General features: G+C 42.6%; 3 protein-coding genes across 3 annotated transcripts; all 3 read right to left on the bottom strand.

The window, feature by feature from the left end:
• Positions 1–568: 568 nt before the first annotated feature.
• On the bottom strand, positions 569–1,513 carry LOC310747332 (olfactory receptor 11H6-like; the record flags this gene model as incomplete). The annotated part of the gene is made up of 1 exon (XM_083581698.1): positions 569–1,513. The coding sequence occupies exon 1, from the start codon at positions 1,421–1,423 to the stop codon at positions 569–571; it is 855 nt and encodes a 284-aa protein (XP_083437824.1). The 5' UTR covers positions 1,424–1,513.
• Positions 1,514–5,227: 3,714 nt separating this feature from the next.
• Positions 5,228–15,191, bottom strand: LOC310747333 (uncharacterized protein; the record flags this gene model as incomplete). The annotated part of the gene is made up of 2 exons (XM_083581699.1): positions 5,228–6,184; positions 14,262–15,191. 2 exons carry the CDS (start codon positions 15,189–15,191, stop codon positions 5,228–5,230), a joined length of 1,887 nt encoding a protein of 628 aa, XP_083437825.1.
• A 4,517-nt stretch (positions 15,192–19,708) lies between these two features.
• Positions 19,709–20,647, bottom strand: LOC310747334 (olfactory receptor 11G2-like; the record flags this gene model as incomplete). Its single annotated transcript, XM_083581700.1, has 1 exon — positions 19,709–20,647. One exon carries the CDS (start codon positions 20,645–20,647, stop codon positions 19,709–19,711), a length of 939 nt encoding a protein of 312 aa, XP_083437826.1.
• Positions 20,648–25,602: the final 4,955 nt, after the last annotated feature.

Here is a 25,602-nt window from a genome sequence, read left to right on the forward strand (position 1 = left end):
GAGTTTCCATTGAATTTTTTTTTGCTTTTTTGCATTTTTTTATTGCATTTATAACATTTCTGAAACACAAATCACACCAGCGTGTTTATCACTTTAGGAGGAATTCCTATATAAATTAGGAATTTATTTTGTTTTATGACATATTTTCAATGGATTCTGCCAAAATGAAATTATAATTTAACTGCATTCCAGAAGCATAGTTGGATATCTTTGGAATGCTGAGCGCTAGGCATTGAGGTCCTCCTTGATCCTGCATAGATACTGGTCATCCTGACTGGTCATTAAGGGTTGTATCCAATGCTATCTGTGCAAAAACAGATCAGATTTCTGCTAGCACAATGGGACTTTACCTTCTTCTTCTCAAAGTCTGCTTTTGATGGTTCCTCTGGAGGAGATTTTGGGGGTTATGCAAGGGGAAAGAGAGGAAGGTTAAGTTACACTATACAAATAGATGTCAATTCATGCAGTGTTGGATTCTACCCTATGGACTCCAACTGTAAATACATTCATTTTAATAAATTTGAATACATGCTTGGGTGTTTTGTGACACTTGTTTCCTTCAGCCTTATTAAACTACCATCTTTCTCCTCAACCATCTTTCCTTTTTCCTCAGCAACCTGCCCACGGCTTCTTTCACCTGGTCATTCCTCAGGCAGTAGATCAAGGGGTTAAGAAAGGGTGTAATTGCCGTGTAGAAGAGTGTGACTGCCTTAGTGACTGCTGAATGAGTTTTTCCACTTGGAATCAAGTACATCGCTGCTACTGAGCCATAAAAAAGTGTGACCACAACTAGGTGAAAAGATATGGTAGCAAAAGCTTTCCTACAAGTGCCTTGGTTAGAGGTTTTCATCAGGGTGAGAATCACAATGCCATAGAATAGTAGAACAAATAAGACATTGATTAAAAACAGAGCATGCATGAATATCTGGCAGACAAGGGGAACATTTCCGAGTGGAGGGCAGGCCAGGGACAAAATGGGCCCAGGATCACACAAAAAATGGTCAATGATGTTAGGTCCACAGAAGGACAACTTGGAGATCAAAATCACTGGGATAGGGTACCACATGAAACCAACAACCCAACATGCACCTACCAGAGCAGAACAGGAATATTGGGACATAATTTGTGGGTAGCGAAGTGGATGACAGATGGCCAAGTACCGGTCCAAAGCCATGGCTGAGAGAAAGAAGCATTCAGTGTTGCCAAGTGAGAAGAAAATGTAGAACTGGAGGAAGCAGGCATGGAAAGAGATGAACCCAGGAGGAGACACCAGGTCAAAGAGCAGTCGGGGCATAGTGGTGGACACATAGCACATCTCCATCCAGGAGAAGTTGCTCAGCAAGATGTACATGGGGAGCTGAGCCAGGTGGTTATCTAGGAAGACCACTGCAATGATGGTGATGTTCTCAGCCATAGTGAGCATGTAGAGAATGGCAATGAAGACAAAAAGCAAATATTGTTTCTGCTGTTCAACTTCAAATCCAAGCAAAATGAATTCCTGCACTGCAGTCCCGTTGGCCATCTCTACCTGGAGTCAAATAATATAATCACTATTGCACAGCATAAAGAGGTATACAGTTGTTTAAATACCATTAGCTTACATTGAAAAACAAAGGTTGTACAGACTTGCCATTTCAGAACGCTGTGGGACATTTCTTCTGCCCACCCTATGTTACAGTTCACAAGTTATTATTCACCCAAAGCACCTGTTTCTCCTGGTTAAGTATAAAATATAACATAATGCACTTAAAATATAGTGCTTTGAGGCATTTAATTCTGATATCCTAGAGCTTTGCATATCCCCTGTTCTGTTAATTCTCTCTCCTCTCACACACCACTGAATCCATAAATAACACCAAACTGATAGTGTGCCCAGCTTACTTTATTTTAAAATGATAAAGCAAGTGCAGCACAAAACCTTGATTTAAATAATATATTTGAGATTCATTGTACAATTTACATGAGAAAGAGTTTGTTCTTTGAATTATATCTTAGAACCAATTGCTGCTGTTTTTTTACAGAAGTTAGATTTCATTCTATTGTTATGCATTCCCAAATGCCTTGCCCATCCTTTTGATGAGAGAACAGCTGGTATTTGAGTTGCAGCTTCTACATTTGCTTTATTTGCAAGTATAAAAGCACAATGGAAATAAATAGGGTCCTGTAAGAATGCAAAATAAGTGGAACTCCTGCTTCAAGTCCCCTGAAAAAGACAACTAAACCACAATAATGCTTCTTAAATTCAAACTCCAACTCTACTCAATGCCCCTCTAACTACAAATAATATTACCTTCCGAAAGAGATATTTTCTAGCCATTAGAAGTGCACCTATTTCAGCTATTTACAAGTTATCACTCACACAAAGGGGGGTTTCCAGCCAATAATTTAAGCAATGCACATGCAAGTTGCGGAGGGGGTCTGAGGGAAGGGAAACGGTTCAAACCCTTTGACTTTATAAAATCTGGGATCTAAAATCCAGGATGTAGCTTAGAATCATTGGCATGTCCCATGATCCTTTCCTCTTACTCTAAATTCTCCCCACAATCATTTTGCAATGCTTTCTCAAAATTTCCTAGAGGAAGCCACCCCACGAGAAATGACATTCAAATCCAAAGTTCCCACCCAAGTTTCTTTTTTGCTGGCAATGACTCTCATAAGAAGATCCTTACTGGGCCACATCAAAGGCCCATCTAGTCCAGCAGGTGGCCTATGGGAAGCCCACAAGCACAACACAACTACAAAAACACTCTCCATACCTCAGTAGGAGTCAAAATGCTGCTCTGTCATCCAGGAAAAACTCACTAGACATTCATGATGTGATTTGGGGGAAAGGTTGTCAATAGGAGTTAAAAACATTGACTCATAAAGTAGAAGGTTCATCAGAAGTGAAGCAACAGAATCTGGGGTGGAGGTTAGTCTTCTCTGTGCATTTAACTGGTAGTTGTCTTCCAGACAGATGGTGTGAAGGACATAAAGGACCATACTGCAGTTCTGGAGGAAATTAAAAGTCACCAGATATATGTACATGCAGACTAGAGTTCAAATGCCCCGATCAGTGCCGACTACAGCTTTAATCAGAAACTGAAATGAATCTTGGGACTATCTCCTTCAGGAACAATAAAAAAAAATCAAAATAGCACCCTTTGGGAGTGGGATGCAATGTTCTACCACAGGCTGCCTCCCTCCACTTTGGTATGATGCATGCCTCCTGTTTTTCCAAAACACTACCTCTTCCAAATGTTCTTAAAGAACAAATTGAATGGCCAAAGCTCGGAGCACATGAACCAGAGCTGGTTGATGTATTCTTCTTAATATTATGATCATTAGTTTCTAGAGTGCCAATAATTTTCTAAATTCTGCTTACTGATTGGAAATAATTTTGTCTCTGCCAACAGGCTTCCATTTGAGAAGATGTGACACAAAAGGGGAAAAGGAATGAGGAGGGGAAAGGGAAACAGGCCAACTCAGTTACCAGTTCTAAACAATTATGTAATTGGACTTGCTGTAGCAACTTCATGTTACAGTACCAGGGCCTTTTTTTTCTAAAAATAAAGCACTGCAATTAGCTAACTTTTTAATTCGCATGGAACAACCAGCTACCCTGGGCCACTACTCTAGGGTGTCATATATTGCAAAGAAGACCTGGTATATATTGTTACAAAACTTAGGTGCATCTCCTTCTCTTTGTGGAGAGTGGTGTAGCAGGGTCAGATGGTTCCCGGTACAGCATTTTTTTGCCACCCCCCCACATTGAAATTCCCCCTTCCTCCCTCTACCCCCCTGTGAAAGACAGCTGTGCAGGCAGCTATCCGATGTAGATTCTGGCTTCTCCTCTTTCCTCCCCCCCCCCAGTGAAAAACAGCTGCGCAGGCAGCTATCCAATGTAGATCCCGGCTTCTCCCCCTTCCTCCGGTCCAAGTCACATGGCCTCCCTGAGAAGAGAAGGAGGAGGCAGAGCCACGGCCAGGATCAAGGGTTGGTGATGGTGTCCTGGAGGTTCGGGCTTGCACTGACCTCTCCCCACCCTCAGCCTCCCCGCCCCGCCCCACCCGCTTCTCCTTTCCCACCAGGGCAACCTGTGGCAGTGGAAGGAGCATGACGGCATTATTTGTCTGAAGGCACTGCTTTCTTTCGGGGTCTGGGAGTGGGCGCGTTGAGCATTTTGTCACCCCCCTCATGATGACACCTGGGGCAGCCCACCTCTACCACACCCAACTTCCTCCTCCGCTGTTTGTGGAGTGGTAGCAAGAGTCCACGGGGCTCCAGGTACTCACCCAGGATCTGTGTTGCTTTGGAGAATTGAGACATGGTGGGAGAGTGCCGTAGCTTTAAGAAATATTGTTTATTTACCTATTTACACCTTCCGTCTGCATGGAAGGAGTCCAAGTCTTATATCAAGCTCATTTCAAGAGGAGCTTATCCCCCACAGAAGTGCAGCCAGCCTTCAACCAAGATATTTCCCTGTCCTCTTTTCCCCCTTCTTCTTCTCAGCAACCCCTGCTCAAGACTCTCTTTTCCTGTTCCTTCAAAGGGCAAAGGGTTCCTCTCAGATGGCCCATCAACACCTTTTGTCATATTAACAGATTTGCTCTCCACTAGGCCAGCCAAGCTGGTTTGTTATGAGGAACGTTCTGCAACTAAAAGTTTAAATTAAACTTATGGGCCTTGACAATGTTTTATTTCCAAAAAGGAGTCAGTTTTCATGCATCTACAATAGTGGTATGGTCCCCCTTTCTATAAGCAATTATTCATTCCAGAAACACCTTAACCAGAATCAGTTTTGTTTGGAGGAGAGGAAATCAGACATTTGTGCTATTTTGGCAATATTTGTTTTATTTCCATATTTACAAGTGAAGAATAAGTTGAGGCAAGCAGCAGAAATCCTGGGAGAGGCACCCTGCACCATTCAGCATACACTTCCCTCTCTGATGGACCTTTCTGCATCTCTCTCTGCCGCTGCTGTTTCTTCACACACTCCTACACACCTACACTACATCCCTTCAGGGTGGGACTTTCACAGAGGGACTTCCTGTAACACCATCAAAACCCTTAGAAGGTGTGGGGCTTAAGGGATTTGAAGAGGATATGTTCTGCCTATACTACTATGTTGATTGACTTAACTTAAAAGAGGGATGTGTACCCTGCTTGTATGTCTTGGGATAAATTAACTTGATCTGAGGACATGTTGCTTTGTTTTAACTTTATTTCCCTCTCCTACCAGCATTTTTTATACCATGCCCTTTGTCATCAGCAGTCGTGACATTCTCCTTAGCAACTTGCCCAGAGCCTCCCTCACCTGATCATTCCTCAGACAGTAAATCAGCGGGTTCAGAAAAGGCGAAATAGCTGTGTAGAAAAGTGTGGCTGCCTTTGTGGCCTCTGGTTGGCTTTCTCCATGTGGAACTAAATACATAGCTGCCACTGTGCCATAAAAGAGGGTCACCACTAAGAGGTGCATAGATATGGTGGAGAAGGACTTCTGACGGCTACCTTTGTCAGAGGACTTTATCAGGGTAAAAATGACTATGCCATATGATAACACAACAAATAATACATTGACTAAAAATATGACATGCATGATGACCTGGCATATAAAGGGTACATTTCCAAGAGGAGGACAGGCCAAGGACAGAATTGGCACAGGATCACACACAAAATGGTCAATGATGTTAGGTCCGCAGAAGGTTAGCTTGGAGATCAAAGTAGCTGGGACAATGTAGGCCAGAAAGCCAAGGACCCAACAAGAGGCCACCAGGGAATAGCAGGAATTTGGGGACATAATTTGTGGGTAGCGTAGTGGGTGGCAGATGGCCAAATATCGGTCCAAAGCCATGGCTGAGAGGAAGAATTCAGTGCTGCCAAGTGAGAATAAGAAGTAGAACTGGAGGATGCAGGCATGGAAGGAGATGAGCCCAGGAGGAGACACCAGGTCAAAGAGCATATGGGGAACAGTTGTGGTCACGTAGCATATCTCCAGCCAGGAGAAGTTGCTCAGCAAGATGTACATGGGAAGCTGGGCTAAGTGAGCATCGAAGAAAACCACTGTGATAATGGTTATGTTCTCAACTAAAGTGACGATATAGAGGATGGTGAAAACAATGAGGAGCACTAATCGCTTCTCCTTCTCAACTCCAAATCCCAGCAAGATGAATTCCTGTACTGTGGTACCATTGACTATCTCCATCTGGAATCACATAACAGAAGCAGTATCATACACCTTCAGAGAAGTATCGGTTTCTTCACATACCATGAGCCTGTCTGCCTGTTTCCACCAACATATAAAGGGAACACTTCCAAACAGCTATGAAATTTAGGGAGTGCAGTAGGGCCTTTCCTTCCTTGCACCGTGTGTAGCAGATCACAAGTGAACAGTGTTCAGAAGCAATAATGTTTTCTGATTAGCTATAAATTTAAAATGGAATAAGAGCAAATGCACTTAAAAGCAGACAGCTATGGGGAAACATAATTCGGGACCTTGCTAGTTTTCCATTTTGGGGCTAACAAAACACAATTGGGCTAACAAAAAAAACATCTGCCACCTGAAATAGCCTTTGTCGCTTTGCTCAACTTTAGGGCCAGCCCTATGATAACAAAATAGCTCCTAAAATATACATTAATACGATTTCATCAAATTTAATTAGATGTAAATGCATTTAATCTCAAATTCCTTTCCCTTATAATTATCTGAGGGTTTCAGCATCTAACTTTTTACTTATGCTGTGTTAACTGAAAACAACAGGAATATTTAGAAAATTAAATTACAGATTATGTTTTTAAATTAATTTTCATCAAAATAATGTATGTCAAAATATTACACACACACATGCACACACACACACACAAACAAACAAACACACACACACTATTAATTAAACTACAACAGGCTTCAGAACACCTCAGATATTTGTTGTATATTTGTTTGACGCTGCTGTTTTCCTGGGCAGTTAATGTTGAATGATGGTCCTTGTGGTGCCGCAATTTGGCATAGTGTGTTGCTTGCCCCATATAATCTAGAGTATTAGGAACTACCTCCTTCTTGGGTTGGCATTCCACCTCTGATGCAAGTTCCCACCCAGGTATCTTGTGCTTCCATCAGAAATCCAGTTTAACTCCCTTAATAGCTAGCAGTTTGTTTTCACCATTCGTCAGAAATGCTCACCCCAAGTCCTCTCTCAGAATTTGGTAAGGAAGTATGCTCCTCTCCTTGTTTTATATTGTCACACACATTCGGAATTGCAGGAGTGAATGACGTAAATGACCATAACGTGGGTTTGGAATCAGAAAGAGTCCAAATATCTCTGTAAATTCAGGCATACCAATGATTCAATGCCACTAATTATTTCTGGCTGCAGTTTTAATCACTGATTGGCTCAACCCTTGGGAACACCTCTCTCAGGAACTAAGCTATCTGCCAACACACAGTAGCATCTCTTGGGAGACACAATGCCACCCCATTTCTCCTCTCCTTACTATGTTGCATAGATTCTACTCTGTGTTCTTTCTTTGTTCTATATTAAGCTGTGCTGCTAATTCATGTTGTGGTGTGTTCTCTCTTTCCATAAGCAATGCTTCATTCTGGAACAGTTTTGTTTGCAAGTAAGGATATCAGACATCAGATATGTTGTTGTTTTTACTTGTTTTATTTCCATATATAGAAGTGGAGCATAAGTTGAGGCAAGCAGGACACTCATTTCTACCAAGCCACAAATTCACTACACACGCTTCCCTATCTTCCATCCAGGAAACATAGACAAATGATAAGAGTTCAAGGGCACAGCCAAGCCAGGCAGGGAGGGTATGAAGTAGGCCTAGTGAAGGGCATGTCCTTGGAAGAAGTGGTGTGACCTATCACAGAGTAGGGGGCATGGCATTCATAGAGTACCAAGAATCAGATAGAATGACCCAGAGGACCACATTTTGCCCCCGGGCTTCAGATTCCTCCATCTTGTTTTAGTCAGCACCATCTGCCCTTCCTTATGGTTATAATGGAGTGTGATCTTTACAACCAGCAAATGATGTAATGATACAATACAATGAACATGGTTCCACCAAGAGCAGAAAACAAAACAAATACAAAGCATGGCCAGAGTACATTCCCCTGGTGCCCTGCTTACCACGAGAATGGGTTTAAAGCATCCCCCTCCCTTGAAGAAAAAGTTGTGGCTCTGGGAGATCCAGACTTTGGGCTGACTAGTTGTCTTTCCTTTCTGCTACCCCACCTTGGGCTCTCAAATTTCAGTAGTGCCCTGTGCAACCTCAAAATTCAGCACCCCTACCTCTCACCCTCCCTCCCAGTGGGATAAACAGTCTTTTTGCAAGATCTGAGACCTACCGAGTATGCATCAACTTGGCCCTCCTATATCAGTTACCAAGCAATCTGCCTGACAAAAGACTGGCTAGACAGATTCTAAAGCAATATTGCATGATGTGTTTAGTTTTTCCACCAGTCCAGAGATTCTTGATCTATCTACCCCTGTAACTGTAGCTGACAATTTACAAACAAACACAGGGTTACTGTTGTATAAACATTCCCTACACCAAGACAAATTAGGGAACAGTCTTTGCTTCAGAAAGCCAGTGTGGTGCAGTGGTTAAGAGCGGTGGTCTCGTAACCGTGGGACCGGGTTCGCGTCTCCGCTCCTCCACATGCAGCTGCTGGGTGACCTTGGGCTAGTCACGCTTCTCTGAAGTCTCTCAGCCCCACTCACCTCACAGAGTGTTTGTTGTGGGGGAGGAAGGGAAAGGAGAATGTTAGCCGCTTTGAGACTCCTTCGGGTAGTGATAAAGCCAGATATCAAATCCAAACTACTACTGCTACTACTACTCCTCTTCTTCTTCTTCTTCTTCTTCTTCTTCTTCTTCTTCTTCTTCTTCTTCTTCTTCTTCTTCTTCTTCTTCTTCTTCTTCTTCTTCTTCTTCCCTTTTCCCTGATGTGCTGCTGTCTAAAAGATTGACATTAGGAATTATCCTACCCTTGGGAATTGAATTTGAAGCAAATAGAGGCTTTGTTCACAATGCCATTTACTGTGGACTCACCACCTTGGTTTTTTTACATGTTCACACAACATTATACAAAATAGTATTCTGGAAAAAAGGTAAAGGGACCCCTGACCATTAGGTCCAGTCGTGGCCGACTCTGGGGTTGCGGCGCTCATCTCACTTTATTGGCCGAGGGAGCCAGCGTACAGCTTCCGGGTCATGTGGCCAGCATGACTTCTGTACTTAGTTATAAAATACTGCCGATTGATGCATTGTTTCTCAAACCAGCTTCAAACCCTTAAGCTGTTCCCAATTCATCTTAACCAAAATTTGAACTCCTTTGTGTAGGATAAAGATATCCCCACCCTATCAATGCCCCCTAGTGCATACACAAACACAAAACAAATCTGACACTAATGAAGCCATGCTGATGTGAATATTTAAGGGAGAAAGCGTTGTGCACAAATAGCCGAAGAAACTCAGTGCTGAACTATAATGTGGTAATGAATGCACTCATAGACCTTGGGTTTTGTTTTCCTCTCTTACTGCAGTGATGATACTGAATAATGGCTAGCTGTTGGGAAATCCTTCTCCTTTCAGTGGGCCGAACTTGCTGCCTTTTTGCTACTTTGGTGCTACCTTGAAAAATGTGTGTGATGGCAAATACAATGTTACAGCCAGTCTCCATAGCCATGCAGTGAAAGGAAAGTTTACATCTTGAGAAATGAGAAATGAGAAATTTATTACGGCCATAGGCCCATACAGGTAAAAACAACACCTAAATAACAGCTTGTGCCACAGGGAAATAAAAAAACAATCGCTAAAACACCACTATAACAATAAAATACTATAAAATGGAAAGGCATACTACGCCTTAATTTGCTTGTAGTGCTCCTTGGCGTCGCTTTTGGGAAAGGACAGCAACCAGGAACCTAGCCACCTTCAGGGTCGTGTGGGTATCCTTGTCCTGCAAGATTTGGGCAAGGTGGAATTTTGGTGGGGTACCCTCTAGTTTCTGTATGATTGATCCCAACAAATTTGCCCGTGGCACATTGAACAAGGGGCAAGTGAACATAATGTGCTGGAGCGACTCCGGCGTCACCTTGTCACATTCGCACACGGCGGGGGCTTGGCCCTTTGAGAACCTATGTCTCAGGACATTGGAGGGAAAAACGTTAAACCTCGCTTTGGTGAAAGCCAGTCTATGGGCAACAGTCGAAAGGGAGGAAAGGTATGATGGAACGCAGTAAGTGAAAGTGATACCAATGTTCTGGGGCGAACAAACACCTCCCCCCAGCGTATAATTTCGCTGTAAATCGATGTCATCCAGTCTTTGGCGGATCAGTCTTTGAGCAGTGATTTGGTCTAGTTTTAGGGAATCTGAGGGAGAGATTCCATAACTCAGGAGCTTGGCATGAATTCTACTAGTCCAAAGGCTAGAGAATTCATCTCGCCATAAGCATTGGACAAGGTAATGGTTTGGTAGTCTATGCCACAATGATAACCAGTAATTGAAGACTTGCTTCCACAGGCAAGTTTCTAAGGATGCGACCTTCCAAGCACAATTCAAAGTGTTGGTGTTGACCTTTAAAGCCCTAAACAGCCTCAGCCCAGTATCTCTGAAGGAGTGTCTCCGCCCCCATCGTTCTGCCCGGACACTGAGGTCCATCTCCAAGGGCCTTCTGGCAGTTCCCTCCCAGTGAGTAAGTTGTGTTAATTCAAGTTGTTGTTTGCTTCCTCTTTACCCAAGCAAAGAGGCATCTTGACTGGGACTCATTTCCTTTGGGGGAGAGAACTCTACCAATTATGATCTTTTGGCAATGTCTACTTTACAAATGAAGGCAAGCAGGCATGTTGCTTACAGCCCTTGCAATGGTTTACTTGGTTGCCATATTCAGGGCCAGGGAGGAATTTTCTTCTGCAAGTAAATTGGCTGGCTTGTAAACTTTTGCGTATCTCAGCAACCTCCACAACTTTGTTGGATAAGGCATTGGGCTGGATCCTTAGTCACATGGGTATCCCATTAGAAAGGGATGAGGGTGGCACCGTAGTCTAAACCACTGATCCTCTTGGGCTTGCCAATCAGAAGGTTAGCAGTTCAAATCCCTGTGACGGGGTAAGCTCCCGTTGCTCTGTCCCAGTTCCTGCCAACCTAGCAGTTCAAAAGCATGCCAGTGCAAGTAGACAAATAGGTACCACTGCAGTGGGAAAGTTTCCATGCGCTCTGGTTTCCATCACGGTATTCTGTTGTGCCAGAAGTGGTTTAGTCATGCTGGCCACATGACCCAGAAAGCTGTCCATGGACAAAGACCAGCTCCCTTAGTCTGAAAGTGCGATGAACGCTGCAACCCCATAGTCGCCTTTGACTGGACTTAACTGTCTAGGGGGTCCTTTGCTTTTACCTTTTTATTCAGGAGGGTTGTTTCTGTCTGGGGGTCCACTGGGGGACCGATGGGTCAATACAACTTTCCCAATGGCAGTGGCAGCCTGTGCAGGGTTGTGACATCTAGTCTATATTGGGGGTAACGTTCCAGTGCAAGGTTAGCTCTACCAGGTTCCTATCAGGTGGGCTCCTTGATGCTGGATACATGCCCAATGCCTTTTCCAAACCTATTCTTTCCCGTAACCAATAAAGTTCTGACCCAGTTCAACCAATACCAATCTCCTGTGTTGATTCCTTTGGCCCTCTCTTCACCTGTTATGGCTGTTATGCCCTTGTGCTGGCAATCCAAGGATACATTCTAGCCAGACAAAAACATTCAAGAAGGGTATTAGACCATATAACAACAGTCCTGAAAGACTTTCATTGGCTCCCAATATGTTTCCAAGCACAATTCAAAGTGTTGGTGTTGACCTTTAAAGCCCTAAACAGCCTCAGCCCAGTATCCCTGAAGGAGTGTCTCCACCCCCATCGTTCTGCCCGGACACTGAGGTCCATCTCCAAGGGCCTTCTGGCAGTTCCCTCCCAGTGAGAAGTGAAGTTACAGGGAACCAGGCAGAGGGCCTTCTTGGTGGTGGCACCTGCCCTGTGGAACTCCCTTCCATCGGATGTCAAGGAAATAAACAACTACCTGACTTTCAGTAGATATCTGAAGGCAGCCCTGTTTGGGGAAGTTTTTAATGTTTGATATTTTATTGTGTTTTTAATATTCTTTTGGAAGCTGCCTTGTTGTTGTTGTTGTTGTTGTACAGGGGTGATGTAGGGTGAGCCCAGAGGGTAAGGGTTGTGGCTAAAGAAGAGTGTGGCCTACAGAGAGTACCAGGGACCATATAGCAGGTGTTTCCAAACTGTGGTCTGCAGACTGTTGCAAACACTTCCCTCACTCCTTCACCCAGGGAGATTCACAGTGATTCCCAGAGAATTGCTAGTGAAGGACTTGGGAAACAAGCAGTTAACAAAATAAAAAGTGGCATAAACACCACTGAAAACCATTCTATTTATTCTAATTTTCATTGTTTTATTTTTTTTCTCTGCTCCACTTTGATATTAAATAACAAACTTTATTACAAAAGTAAATATATATTACCCCCATGAATAATATTCCAGGATTCAGATTACATTTATTTAAAATTCAGTGTAACATACACATAGAATTAAGAATTTCTTATTTAACTTAATATTCAATCTACTATAATATATAATATTAATCTTTCATTTACAACATTCATTACTTTCTATAACCTATAATCAAAACAAACAACACCATCCATTTGATCCACATTTCTTTTTTCTCAATTCATGCATCCCTTTTTCAATCGATTCTGTTTGCCCTTTAAAAAGACCAACAACTGAATGTTGGCCTACCCAAAACTTGTCCAGTTTTCTTTTACCTTTTATTACTTGAAGTCTGTGACAGTCTTTCCAATACAGGCATTAGCCAAACTTTACATTAGCAATGTTGAAGATTTATGTACTTAATTTTTTCTAGTGTTGAGCTTTTCCTTCCCCTTCAGTTCTTTATTACTATATTCAAATAAGTCCAGCAAGACCAGGGTAGGAGCAATTTATAATTCTTGTTTTACTGTTTATGAGATTTCTGCAAAAACTTCCATTTTTTCAACTTCTGGGCATTGCCACCACATGTTTAGGTAGTTGCCTATCATTTGTCACTCTCCAGCATATTGGAGAGGAGCCTGGGTTGAGGAAAGCCAATTGCCTACATGTCAAATACCAAAAAATGTGTTAATTTTAAGGATAACAGCCTTGCAAACGCTGATATTGACATGTAAGGTGTGGTCCATCACCTAGCCCTCTAAAACTTCTACCTCATCCTTTCTTGGTTTGGGAATGATCCAATATTTCTGTATCTCAAGGGCTCACAGAAAGTTGTTCCAGCCAACCAATGACCTGATGCAGAGTCATTGGTGCAAGGAGGTTTCATTATATTTTAAAGGTTCGCTCAAGTTTTAATCCAAGAAAGGAGGACTCATGGGATTTTTTTTTTTCCAAATGAGGGCCCCATCTGCTGATATTAACATCCAAGAGTGTTTTAGAGTCGTATGAGTTCTAAAGGCAACTGGATTTTGAACCAGCTGAAGTTGCAAAGTCTTCAAAGGCAGCCCTACTTTAGTGCTTTGTTGCTGTAATCCAGTTTAGAAATTACCAGAGCATGGAGTATCATGACCAAGTCATTTCTGTCCCAAAGGGCCCATACCTGATGAACCAGATGGAGCGGTAGATAGGCACTTCTAGCTGCTGGTGGTACCTGGGACTCAAGTGACAATGGTGGATCCAGGATTTGCTTAAGAAAGAGATGCATTGCCATTTCCTTCAAGGGAGATGGCACTCTGCCCTCCACCAGCATAGCAGTGATTAGTCCTTCTACCCACCCCAGCATAAATCAATAATAAATTTACAAATCTCCCACCTCAATTACACAGTAGCAGCAATAGGAACATTTAAAGCTGCCTTAGACTAAGTCAGATCATTGGTCCATGTAATACATTGACTGGCAGCAGCTCTCCAGGATTTCAGGCAAGCGTCTCTCCCAACTGCATGGAGATGCCAGGGAATAAGGCAGAATCCCTTTGCATGCAAAAGCTAGAACCCTTTGCCCAAACAAGGTAGTAGTAATAAAATAACATGGACCATAAAATGATTGCTCTTCGTCTTGTTACAGTTAATTTATATATTGAATTCTATACCACAGTCTCGAAACATTGTATGCATGAGATAATTAAAAGCAGTTAAAAACACAAAACAACAAATAAGCCCACCCTCCTACCTTTGGCTTTTATTCCAGATAAAATACCTCCATTCCCCCTCCACTTTCCTACATCACCCTCTTTGTTCTCAACAGCTGGAACAATGCTTCCTTCACCTGATCATTCCTGAGACAGTAGATGAGGGGGTTGAGCATAGGGGCAAAAGCAGTATAGAAGAGAGCCATCACTTTAGCATTGTCGCTGTGACTCTCTCCACTGTGCCCTATATACATAGCTGCCACAGATCCATAAAAGAGTGTCACCACTGCTAGGTGGGAAGACACTGTAGAAAAACCCTTGATACCAGTGCTCTCATTAGATGTTTTCACCAGGGTGAATACTACACATGCATAGGAGACCAGAATGAACAGGAAAGTAACCAGAATCACAGAAGAGCTGACAAGGAAGCAGATGAGGGGGAGGTGCCCCAGTGGAGGACAGGCCACAGCAAGGAGTTGACCAGAGTCACACACAAAGTGATCAAGTATATTGGAGCCACAGAAAGTCAACCTGGAGATCAAATACACTGGTACAATGTAGCACAGGAAGCCCAAAATCCAACATGCAGCCACCAGGACATGGCAGAAATCTGGGGTCATAATTTGTGGGTAGCGCAGTGGGTGGCAGATGGCCAAAAACCGGTCCAAGGCCATGGCTGACAGGAACAGGCATTCAGAAGTACCAAGGGAGAAATAGATGTAAAACTGAAGGAAGCAAGCATGGAAGGAGATGACCCCACCTGGGAAGGACAAGTCAAAGAGCATCCGTGGTGCAGTGGACGTCACATAACACATCTCCAGCCAGGAGAAGTTGCTCAGCAAGATGTACATGGGCAGGCGAGCCAGGCGAGCATCATGAACCACTATCATGATAATGATGAAGTTCTCAGCCAACGTGAGGGTGTAGACTGCTGTGAAGAAGATGAGAAGGAGCAGGCGTCCCTGTGGTCCAACTTGGAAGCCCACCAGAATGAATTCCTGCACCATGGTCCCATTGGCCAGCTCCATCTGGATCACACACAAAACCGCCTGGAGGCTAGTCTTGCATTTTCAGTGGTAAACTAAGGTTATCTAATGTTTGGAATGGAGAAAGCCTTTGTGCTGGGTGGACGAAGGGAAAGTTAACAATTTTGTTTACCTATAATTGAAGTGGCAGGGGTGGGCTGACTTCACTTCTGAGTGATGTATTCCTTTCGAATCCTTTTTTAATCTACTAATATGCTTTAAATATTGAGGTGGCAGGGGTGGGCTGACTTTAGAATCCTTTTTTCCTTTAGATTTCTTTTTAATCTACTAATATGCTTTAAATATAGCAGGCAAAGTTCACATTGAGGATCTCTGGACAATTATACAGTGGCTTTCAGGCACTCCTGAGAATGCAGTTTTGCTTGCAAATATAAATAACTTTCTGAATCAGTAGTCAGGTCCAGTATTCTTTACAAACCTCCTAGTAATCAACAATCACTGATGGTCAACGTGAAACTGACCAAAAATCTCCCAGCCTTCTTTCTACCCAAACATTGTTTATGGTATGTTAAGCAAGTAGAATATAACAATATGAATTTGTTTCAGCTGTCTTTGTCCTCTGAAGCATCAAAAGTACTGGAATTGTCACAGGTTTCATCTTAAAAAACCTAGCCTTCTAAAATTCCCACCACACCCCTTCTTGGTTTGGGAATAACCCAATGTTTCTGTAATAGCACACAGAAACCTCCTCCAACAAACCAAAGACCTGGTGCAGATAAAGTCCCAGTATTCATGGTGCACAGATACTTCATTCTGTCATTCCTTTAGCTCAGGGCTAGCTTTGGTAGTTGAGAAAGAAAAGACTGCATTTATTTTAAAGGTTTGCTGAAGTTTTCATTCAAGAAAGGAATGACTCTTGGGAACTTGCCTATCAAGGCTAATTCTGTTTCCCTTCAAAACAAGGTCTCCTTGGGGATTTCTGAAGAACTTGTAATGTATAGTAGCTTTGTTTACTTACGTGCTGAATCCTCCACATTGGATGAATTGGGAACTACTGGTATTTGCTCTCTTTTTCTTTTTTTTTCTTAAGTAAAAATGGATTTCTGTGTTTAAATAAAGCTTAAAATACAGACAGCAAAAAGGGTAGAACACAAACAACAAATAAAACAAGACCACTGGTTAAGGGAAATAAGAAAGTCACTGATTAGACTCCTTAGAGAATTGTGTGGAAACCTGAGGGACAATTAGAGTAAAACAGTCTAAGGAGGAATTTGCAAACTATTGAGGATGTTTGGTTGTGTAAGTTATATAGCCAGATCATAGTCTGAAAACAAATGTTTTGGGGGTTTTTTAGGTGAAGGGGCAAGGCTCAGAGGTAGAGTACATGCTTGAATGCAAAGGCTCCCACGTTCGGTCCCTGGCATCTTCAGACAGGGCTGAAGACCCTTGGCAGAAGCTCTGAAGAGCCCCTGTCAAGTATGTATAGAGAATACCAGCCTAGATGAACCAAAGGTCTGATTCAGTATATCATCATCATCATCAAATTTATTATCCTGCATTCACCAGCCAATCCCAGGGTGGCTTACAACCATTTAACATTGTATACACAGTTAAACCAAATTGGAATCAAAGCAAAAGGGTGAGTCTAGTGAAACCAGGGTAAGTAGGTGACTCTTCAGCATTCACCAAATGCTGTATAGTGATGCAGCTCTGTGGGGAGGGAATTCCAGAAGACAGGAGCTGCTCTCTCTGGGAACTCTGAGTGATCTCTCCCTGGGAACTCTGAGTTCCACCCTACCATACATTTTACAGAAATTCTATGGAAATTTAATAATCATGGCTTCCCCCACAGAATCTGGGAACCATAATTCACACTTCCCAGAGCTATAATTCCTAGCACCCTTAACAAACTACAAGACTTGTGGAAACAAGTAGTGGTGGACAGATACTTTCTTTACTGATGTCCCATCCATGTGAAAGGCACAGTAATGTGACTTCATATCTGTTCAGTCAGATATAGGCTGAGATGTATGCTACCTGCACTCTGCCTGTCAACCCTTCTGTTTCATCTCATGTGTAATCAGGTCACAAGACTACCAAAGAGATCAACTTGCTCCACTCCACAGCAATGATGAGGGCACTCAGGAGCTATAGGGTCCATGGTTTGATCCATCTCACCAAGCTACAGTGTGAAATGAGCCCCAATAGGAGCACCAGCCATGTCATATGAAAAGACCTTCAAAGAATTCAGGAATCGATCCACTCCTACAGCACAAAGTAGACATTTTCAGCCCAAAGCTCAGTTGGGAATATGTTCCCCAACCCCACTTTGTGGCAAATACAACATCAAGGATTTGTGCAGCAGCATGTGTTGCACCAGAGAAGTTCTGAAACAGCCCCATATTTGTCATAGAGGCCATGAAGTCATGAGACTGCACATTTGAGGCAGCCTCAGCAAGGCTATTGAAGTCCCTCAACACTACTGTGATTGGGTTATCCAACACGGCATCTAAGACCACCTCTGCCAGCACAGTTAGGGAGGTTATAGTACTGTGGAGTGAATGGAAGACAAACAACACCCTCATTCTGTCTCTCTGGCCCAACACAATCCCAAACAATCCCTCAAACCCAGACACTGTGTAAATTACTCTCATAGTGAGGGAGATGGAATTGCTATGTATGATATCAGGTGGTTGGTGCTGCATTGAGTACAAGAGTGGACACTGCTGGAGTAGCAGAGGGCCACCAGGTCTCAGTTGTAGAGGCCAAGTTACCTCCCTCATCCATTATCAAATTTTGGATAGATATTTCCTTCTGGGCAGACTTCGTATTAAGCAACAATACTTGACTAGGGGGTCAGCTAACCAGCATCCCCACATTCTGAGATATAGTGGGTAAAGAAGAAGGGACTAGGTTTTTGATATAACTAGTCCCCTCTTGCCCCATCCCCCATATACCTTCAATCACCGGTACCATCACAAGGGTGGCAACCCTTCTCCCCTCTTCCCCCTATCCTTGACCCAGGTACATGATTCCCTTAACTCACCTCTAAGCATAGTGATAGAATGCAGACTAAATAGACAGATCCAAAAATCCCAGGAGGAAACCACCCCACCCAGAGAGATGCCCAGGGACTCAATAGTGAAGGGCTTGGGAAATTAACAACTAGAAAAAAGAAAAGTGGAATAAACAAACCCTGGGAATTACTCGTAATTTCATTGTTTTATTTAGATGGCCCTTCAGCCAAAGTTCTCAGGACAGGATACAATGAATGAAGTAAAATGCAGCATAAATCAACAGACAAATTATCCAACTCCCACCTCAATTACACAACAGCAGCAATAGAAACATAGGCAGCTGCCTTATACTGAGTCAGGTCATTCTTCCACCTAACAAAGTACTGTTTACATTGTTTGGCAGTAGCTCTCCTGGATTTCAGGCAAGTGTCTGTCTCAATTGCCTGGAGATGCCTTTTATTGGACCCGGAACCTTCTGTACGCAGTCAATACTCTTCCACTGAGCTACAACACTTCACCAAATCCATAATGTGGATTTCCTATAGGCAAGACCATAAAATTGTTGTTGCTATTCGTATAAATACAATTAATATATTACTTGTCTTTCAAACCACCATCTCAATGTGATTTAAAGAGAGTTAAAAGACATTAAAAACAGAAGTACAACAAATACATTTAAAAAAGGATGAGGAGCCTAACTAATGGTAAAGACTCATTTATTCATCTACGAAAGTCTGCCGGAACAAAAATGTATTCAGCAGTGATGGAAGCTAAATGAATAATCAAAGCTAAAGAAAACAGAGCTGGCTGCACCATACTGGAAACTCAAAGAAGGACAGTGATATCATGAGGAGGTGGATTGCTTCCAACAAGTTATTTCTTTGATGCCTTATGTAGAACCAATATAGGGGCATGAAGCTGCTTAGTGACTAATATTAAAATCCTTCTAGGCTGTATCCTTTAAGGAGTTAATAGGGTATAGAAATGTATTAGCTCATGATTAAGGGCTGCTGGGTTTCTGGTTAAGACCAGGAAGAGCAGTGGTGGGTTTTCCTTCCTGGCCACCAAATTATAGCACTGAACAGCTGCCAGTTACCTTAAGTGCATAAGGTTAGCACAGGAAATTGAGCTTTCTCCTTGGCTATGAGCCAGTCCTTTAAAGTCACACATTGGCTCTGCACTTAGCAGTCATTAAGGTGGAAGATTAGCTAGCTTCATCTTAAGACATGAAAACTGTATATAAAGCTGAGTGAATTTGTCAGACAGACCTTGAGAATAGGAAGGACTTGAGAGGATGTAACTTCACTCTCAGGAGTTTTGTACCATTGCACAGGAGATGATCTCCAAGCAACGGAAAGGGTGATATGTTATATCTGCTTTTCTGTACTTTCTGCTTCATATTCTCATCTACCAATAAAACATGTTGAAGTACACACTTGGTATATCCTTTATTGCCTATCTGATCCCAAAACAATTGCTTGCAAGTCACCCACCCTCCCACTTTTACTCCAGATAAAATACATCCCTTTCCCCTCCACTTTCCTACAGCACCCTCTTTGTTCTCAACAACTCGAACAATGCTTCTTTCACCTGATTATTCCTGAGGCAGTAGATGAGGGGGTTGAGCATAGGGACCAGAGAAGCATAAAATAGAGTCATCACTTTAGTGTTGTCGCTGTGACTCTCTCCACTGTGCCCTATATACAGAGCCGCCACAGATCCATAAAAGAATGCCACCACTGCTAGGTGGGAAGACACTGTAGAAAAACCCTTGATACCAGTGCTCTCCTTGGATCTTTTTGCCAGGGTGAATACTACACATGTATAGGAGACCACAATGAAAAGGAAGGTGACCATAATCACACAAGAGGTGACAATGAAGCAGAAGAGGGGGAGGTACCCCAGGGGAGGACAGGCCACTGCTAAGAGTTGGTCAGAGTCACACACAAAGTGATCAAGTATATTGGAGCCACAGAAGGACAACCTGGAGATCAAAAACACTGGTACAATGTAGCACAGGAAGCCCAAAATCCAACATGCAGCCACCAGGACATAGCAGAAATCTGGAGACATAATTTGTGGGTAGCGCAGTGGGTGGCAGATGGCCAAAAACCGGTCCAAGGCCATGGCTGACAGGAACAGGCATTCAGAAGTACCAAGGGAGAAATAGATGTAAAACTGGAGGAAGCAAGCATGGAAGGAGATGACCCCACCTGGGAAGGACAAGTCAAAGAGCATCCGTGGTGCAGTGGACGTCACATAACACATCTCCAGCCAGGAGAAGTTGCTCAGCAAGATGTACATGGGCAGGCGAGCCAGGCGAGCATCATGAACCACTATCATGATGATGATGAAGTTCTCAGCCAACGTGAGGGTGTAGACTGCTGTGAAGAAGATGAGAAGGAGCAGGCGTCCCTGTGGTCCAACTTGGAAGCCCAGCAGAATGAATTCCTGCACCGTCGTCCCATTGGCCAGCTCCATCTGGATCACACAGAAAACTGCCTGGAAGCTAGCCTCGAATTATCAAGTGTTAAAATGTTAATCTAATGTTTGGAATGGATGAAGTCTCTGTTGATGTGGCATGAGTTGTCCTCAGCATTGAGCAATTTCTGAGATAAGGACTGGTATCTGTTAATTTGCAGAAAAGGAATACCAGTAGGGTAGAACTACTGTGCTGGGTGGAGAAAGGGTGGGTTAAAGAAGTTTCTATGCCAATAGGTGAGGTGGCAGGGTAGGTTGACCTCAGTCCTGAGAAATCTATTCCTTTGGAACCCTTTTTCATCTACTGCTGTGTTTGAAATGTCTCAGGGCCTCTTCACATTGAGGATCTCTGAAGAATGTATAGCAACTTTCAAGCAAGTAGATGACAGCAACATGAATTTGGGTCAAGAAAAAAATTGTCCTCCATGGCAACAAAGAGTTCAACTCAACAGCACACAGAAAGCTGATCCAACCACCCAAAGACCTGAGACAGATAAAGTCTCAGTATTTAGAGTCCATGGATATTTAATTTTGTCATTGCACCTGTTCAGAACTGGCTTTGATAACTGAGACTGCAGTTACCAAAGGTCTGCACTACAGGGTGTGTCTGAAAACATTCGTTGTGGGTGCCATGCTAAGCTCAGAGCATTATTTGAAAAGACTTGCATAGGTTTTAATTGAAGAAAGGAAGCACTATTGGGAATTGCCCTATCGAGAGTAATTCTGATTTTCTTCAAGGCAAGAGCTCCTCAGAGATTGCTGAAGACCTTATAATTTATAATATCTTAGTTTGCTAACATCCCAAACCCTCCAAATTGGGTTGTTGGAAGGTGCTTCTCTTTCTTTTTAATTTTTTTAATTAAAAATGGATTTCTATTTTGAGATAAATTTTAAAATACAAGCAACAAAACACACATCACAAATAAAACAAAATCACTAACTAAAGGAAATAGAAAAGTCACTGATTACAATCCTTTGTGTATTACTATGGTTAAGGTTGTGGAACACTTAGACAATGGGTAGGCAAACTAAGGCCCGGGGGCCGGTTCCAGCCCAATCACCTTCTAAATCCGGCCCACAGACGGTCCAGGAATCAGTGTGTTTTTACATGAGTAGAATGTGTCCTTTTATTTAAAATGCATCTCTGGGTTATTTGTGGGGCATAGGAATTCATTCATTATTATTTTTCAATATATAGTCCAGCCCCCCACAAGGTCTGAGGGACAGTGGACCGGCCCCCTGCTGAAAAAGTTTGCTGACCCCTGACTTAGAGTAAAAGAACCTAAGGAGGAACTCACAAACTATTGAGGAAGTTTGGTGGTGTGCCATGTGGCCAAATCATATTCAGAAGTAAACCAATGGGAAGTTTTTTAGGGGAAGGGTCATAGGTTAGTGGTAGGGCATCTCTGGAAAGGGCTGAACACCCTGGCTGAAGCCCTGGGGCATAGGAGCCAACTCCTAAGGGCTGAGGGGACTTCGGCTCCCTCAACAAAATATTTTGGGAGGGGAGCAGGGCCCCCCAAAGTTGATGGGCATTGCCATTCAGATGCTGTGCGTGCACCGTGCCATGTGCTTATGTGGGGCGGGCCTTACCTATCCTCCCCATATCTTATTCAGTTTGGGACTCCTGCCCTGGGGAGCCACTATTAAGTGAGTATAAAAAATACTGAGCTAGGTCTGACTCATTGCTGCTTGATAGCTTGTTTACTGATAAGATTGCCAACATATAGAATCTGAGCAAGGCCTGTGCCCAAACTGTGGTCCTGTTTTTCAACTTGGGTTCTCTGTGTGTAAAGCTTTGGTTCACTGATGAAGCTTAGGTTCAGGGAAGGGGAGGGATGGGTAGGGAAGGGAAGTCTTCACGTGCCGCCTTCATGTGAGGTCCACAGGGTGGCAACACAAGGATGGGCCTTTTCTGTAGTGGCTCCCTGTTTGTGGAATTGGCTCCTCGGGAAGGTTCGCCTGGCGCCTTCATAATATATTTTCAGGTGCCAGGCAAAAACGTTCTTCTTCAACCAGGCCTTTGGCTGATTAATATCCTACAGCCTTTTAAATGTATCTGTGGGATACTAAAGATCGCCAAAGATTGTTTCGGTTTAATTATCTAATTGTGTTTTATCTTTCATTTTATTCTGTGAACTGTCCTGGGATTGCTTGATGAAGGGAGGTATATAAACTTAATAAATAAAATAAATAATCTGATCCAACCCCTTGCAGTGCAAGAAATTTCAGCTAAAAAGTCAATTAAAGCATCTTAAATATTTTATTCCTATCCGGTAAAAGGGTTCATACTGTGCTACTATTTTAATATTGTGAATGAAACAGATTCTTTATTTTTGTGGGATTATTTGGGCAGAGGCTTGGTCTAAATCAGTGCTTCAGATTTCTTCAGTCACAATTGATTTCTGCATGTTTGGCTCGTTTTGCTTCAGGCTTCAGGAAGCAGAGAGTGGGGGCTTTAGAACTTGCTCCAAATTCCAAATTCCACCACAGAACCTGTTCCACAACACAATGCACCCATCTGATTACTCTTCTTCTTTTTATTTGTTTGCAGTAAAGACACCATTATAACATTTTAAAACATTAACAATAAATAGCATTAATAAAAATGCACATTAATACAACTGAAAGCACACAATGACCATAAGAGATGGAGGAATCATAAGTGGTCTGATAACAATGGTCTTATTCAATAACATTGCCACTTGCCTTGTGAGTGACTTCTTGGAGTCCTGAAGCAAAGAGATTCATAAGAGTGGCCAGGGAGGAGTTGTGTAATGGGGCATTTTGGATGACAGAATCCACCTTTGTGTTGCTAGAAGGGAAGTATCCATTGTTCATTGGTGTTTTATTGTATTTGCCGTCTAATAAATTGGAAGGGAGTACATTAAACCTTACCAAAGAGAAAACCCTGCTATATTTAGGGATTGTTAACTATCCCAAGTATGGTATTCCATCTTTACAGGGAAGGCATGGTAACCCCAGTGACTGAGGGGAACAGGGTCCCCATGAAGGTCATTGAAGCTATGTCCAAAAACCTCTGTTTAACAATTGATTTGGTGCCCTTTAGACCTAGTTAGCAGGTAAGAGTGTGATAGACCTGTTGAGGTAACTTTTTTCACCACAATCTTCAACCAAGGTGGTTAAAAATAACCAAACATTGCCTCAGAGTCCAATGAATTGGGAGTAAATACAAGTCAGCAGTGGAGCCAAAAACGGGTAGAACACACACAAAGCACAATCAGAATATTCAGTCCCTGTTTAGCCAGAAAGAAAACAAAGGTTTTTAACAATGGAAATTATCTGTGTTTTCACCGTGATAGAAGGAAGTAACCTGTCTCTTGGCTTTTGATAGCTAATGGCATTGGTTCTTGAGGGACACATTCCCAAGGGACACCTAATATTTAATAGGAGCATTCAAGATTTCCGTAGTAGATACAAAGACTCACTCATTCTTCTCATATAGCCCATGACTATGACAACTGAACACCCGTGTAAGGCAGAGGGAACAGCAACATGTTCCCATCTACAAATCCTGACACAACATTTGTGATGAGCCTTCAGCTGGATGGAGGAATGTATCGAAAACTACTGAGGTAAAGAAATGGAGACTGGAGTGGAACTGGGGAGGATCAGATCTGAATGAGTGCCACCTTCTAGAAACAGTTGAAGGCTGCTTCAAGGAAATGTGATAGATCATTATAGAAGTGTGTGGTCAGAGAGACATAGATGAGTACTTGGGAAAGGCTGTGAGATGTCTCTGGGATTCCTAGCTGCATCCCTGATTTTTACTTAACAATCAAACCAAATAATTTGGTTCTCTGCCTTGATTTGGAGCCTACAAACCCTCTTATCTTGCAAATTGACACCACCTTAACTAACTAACTAACTAACTAACTAACCTCACTGGACCTTTTTAAAAAAATCTCTAAATCACATGGGCAATAGTTTTATTAGGTCAACTGAAATGTCACAAAATAGAGTGGAAGCTTCATTGGGCTTGATGGTACACAATGAAAGGGTTGTAGGGAGGAGTTGACTGCTCCACGAGTCTGCATCTCAAAAGAGTCTTAAGATGGAACATGGGAGAAGAGTGTTAGTCACATCTCTCCTTCTTCCTACACTCCATCTTAAGGCTCTTATACAAGGTGTAGGCTCATGGCTTTGCCACCACCCAAAGTTTCTTCCTCTCTCCCCAGCACCCTACCCCACAACTTTGCTTGACATCTAATCTGATGAAGAATTCTGGGGAACATGAAGGCCTGCATGCTATTTTGTGATAATTTGGTTGGTCTAATAAAGGTATTGCACTAATATGGAATTTTAGAATAGATCTCACCCAAAAGTATCATTTAAATTGTTTAGTAACGTAAGATGGGATGACCTTCATTCAAGGTGTTTGACAGGTCTATGTTTGCTCCTTGTCTCAGGAAAGAGCTGAGAAGCTTTTGGGAGGGGGTCACCCATCTGCAAAAGAACAAAAGGTGGTGGTGCGGGGGGGGGGTAGACTAGGAATAAAATTGTAGGTAGATGAGTGTATTTCTAGTTAATGTCACTTTTGCAGGTGCTCATTCATAAGTCTGTTCAGTCTTGATTCTGCATTAAACTGTACTTTAATAGCTACAAGAAAACTCCCATTTAAAATAGTATTTTTGAATGGATTTTCTTGAAAAATACACATTTCTAAAATATATCCTTTATGAAAGGATGCATTTCTAAATATACTTTATCCGAAGATTCACATTTTGTAGATATTGTGCATGTGTGTATGTGTGTGTGTGTACACACACAAGCATCATTGCAAAATTAGGAGAAAGGCTGATGGGCAGCTATTTAATTTCAATGAATTAAATGCCTCATTTCAGGTTCCAGCAGCCAAGTGACGATACTTCACTAAGACTGTGAACAATATTCACAATAAGGGTCAAGGGGTCAACCTTGGGTATGTTCAAGAT

The sequence above is a fragment of the Podarcis filfolensis genome (assembly GCF_964270895.1).
Source record: "Podarcis filfolensis genome assembly, chromosome: 13".
Classification (NCBI taxonomy): domain Eukaryota; kingdom Metazoa; phylum Chordata; class Lepidosauria; order Squamata; family Lacertidae; genus Podarcis; species Podarcis filfolensis.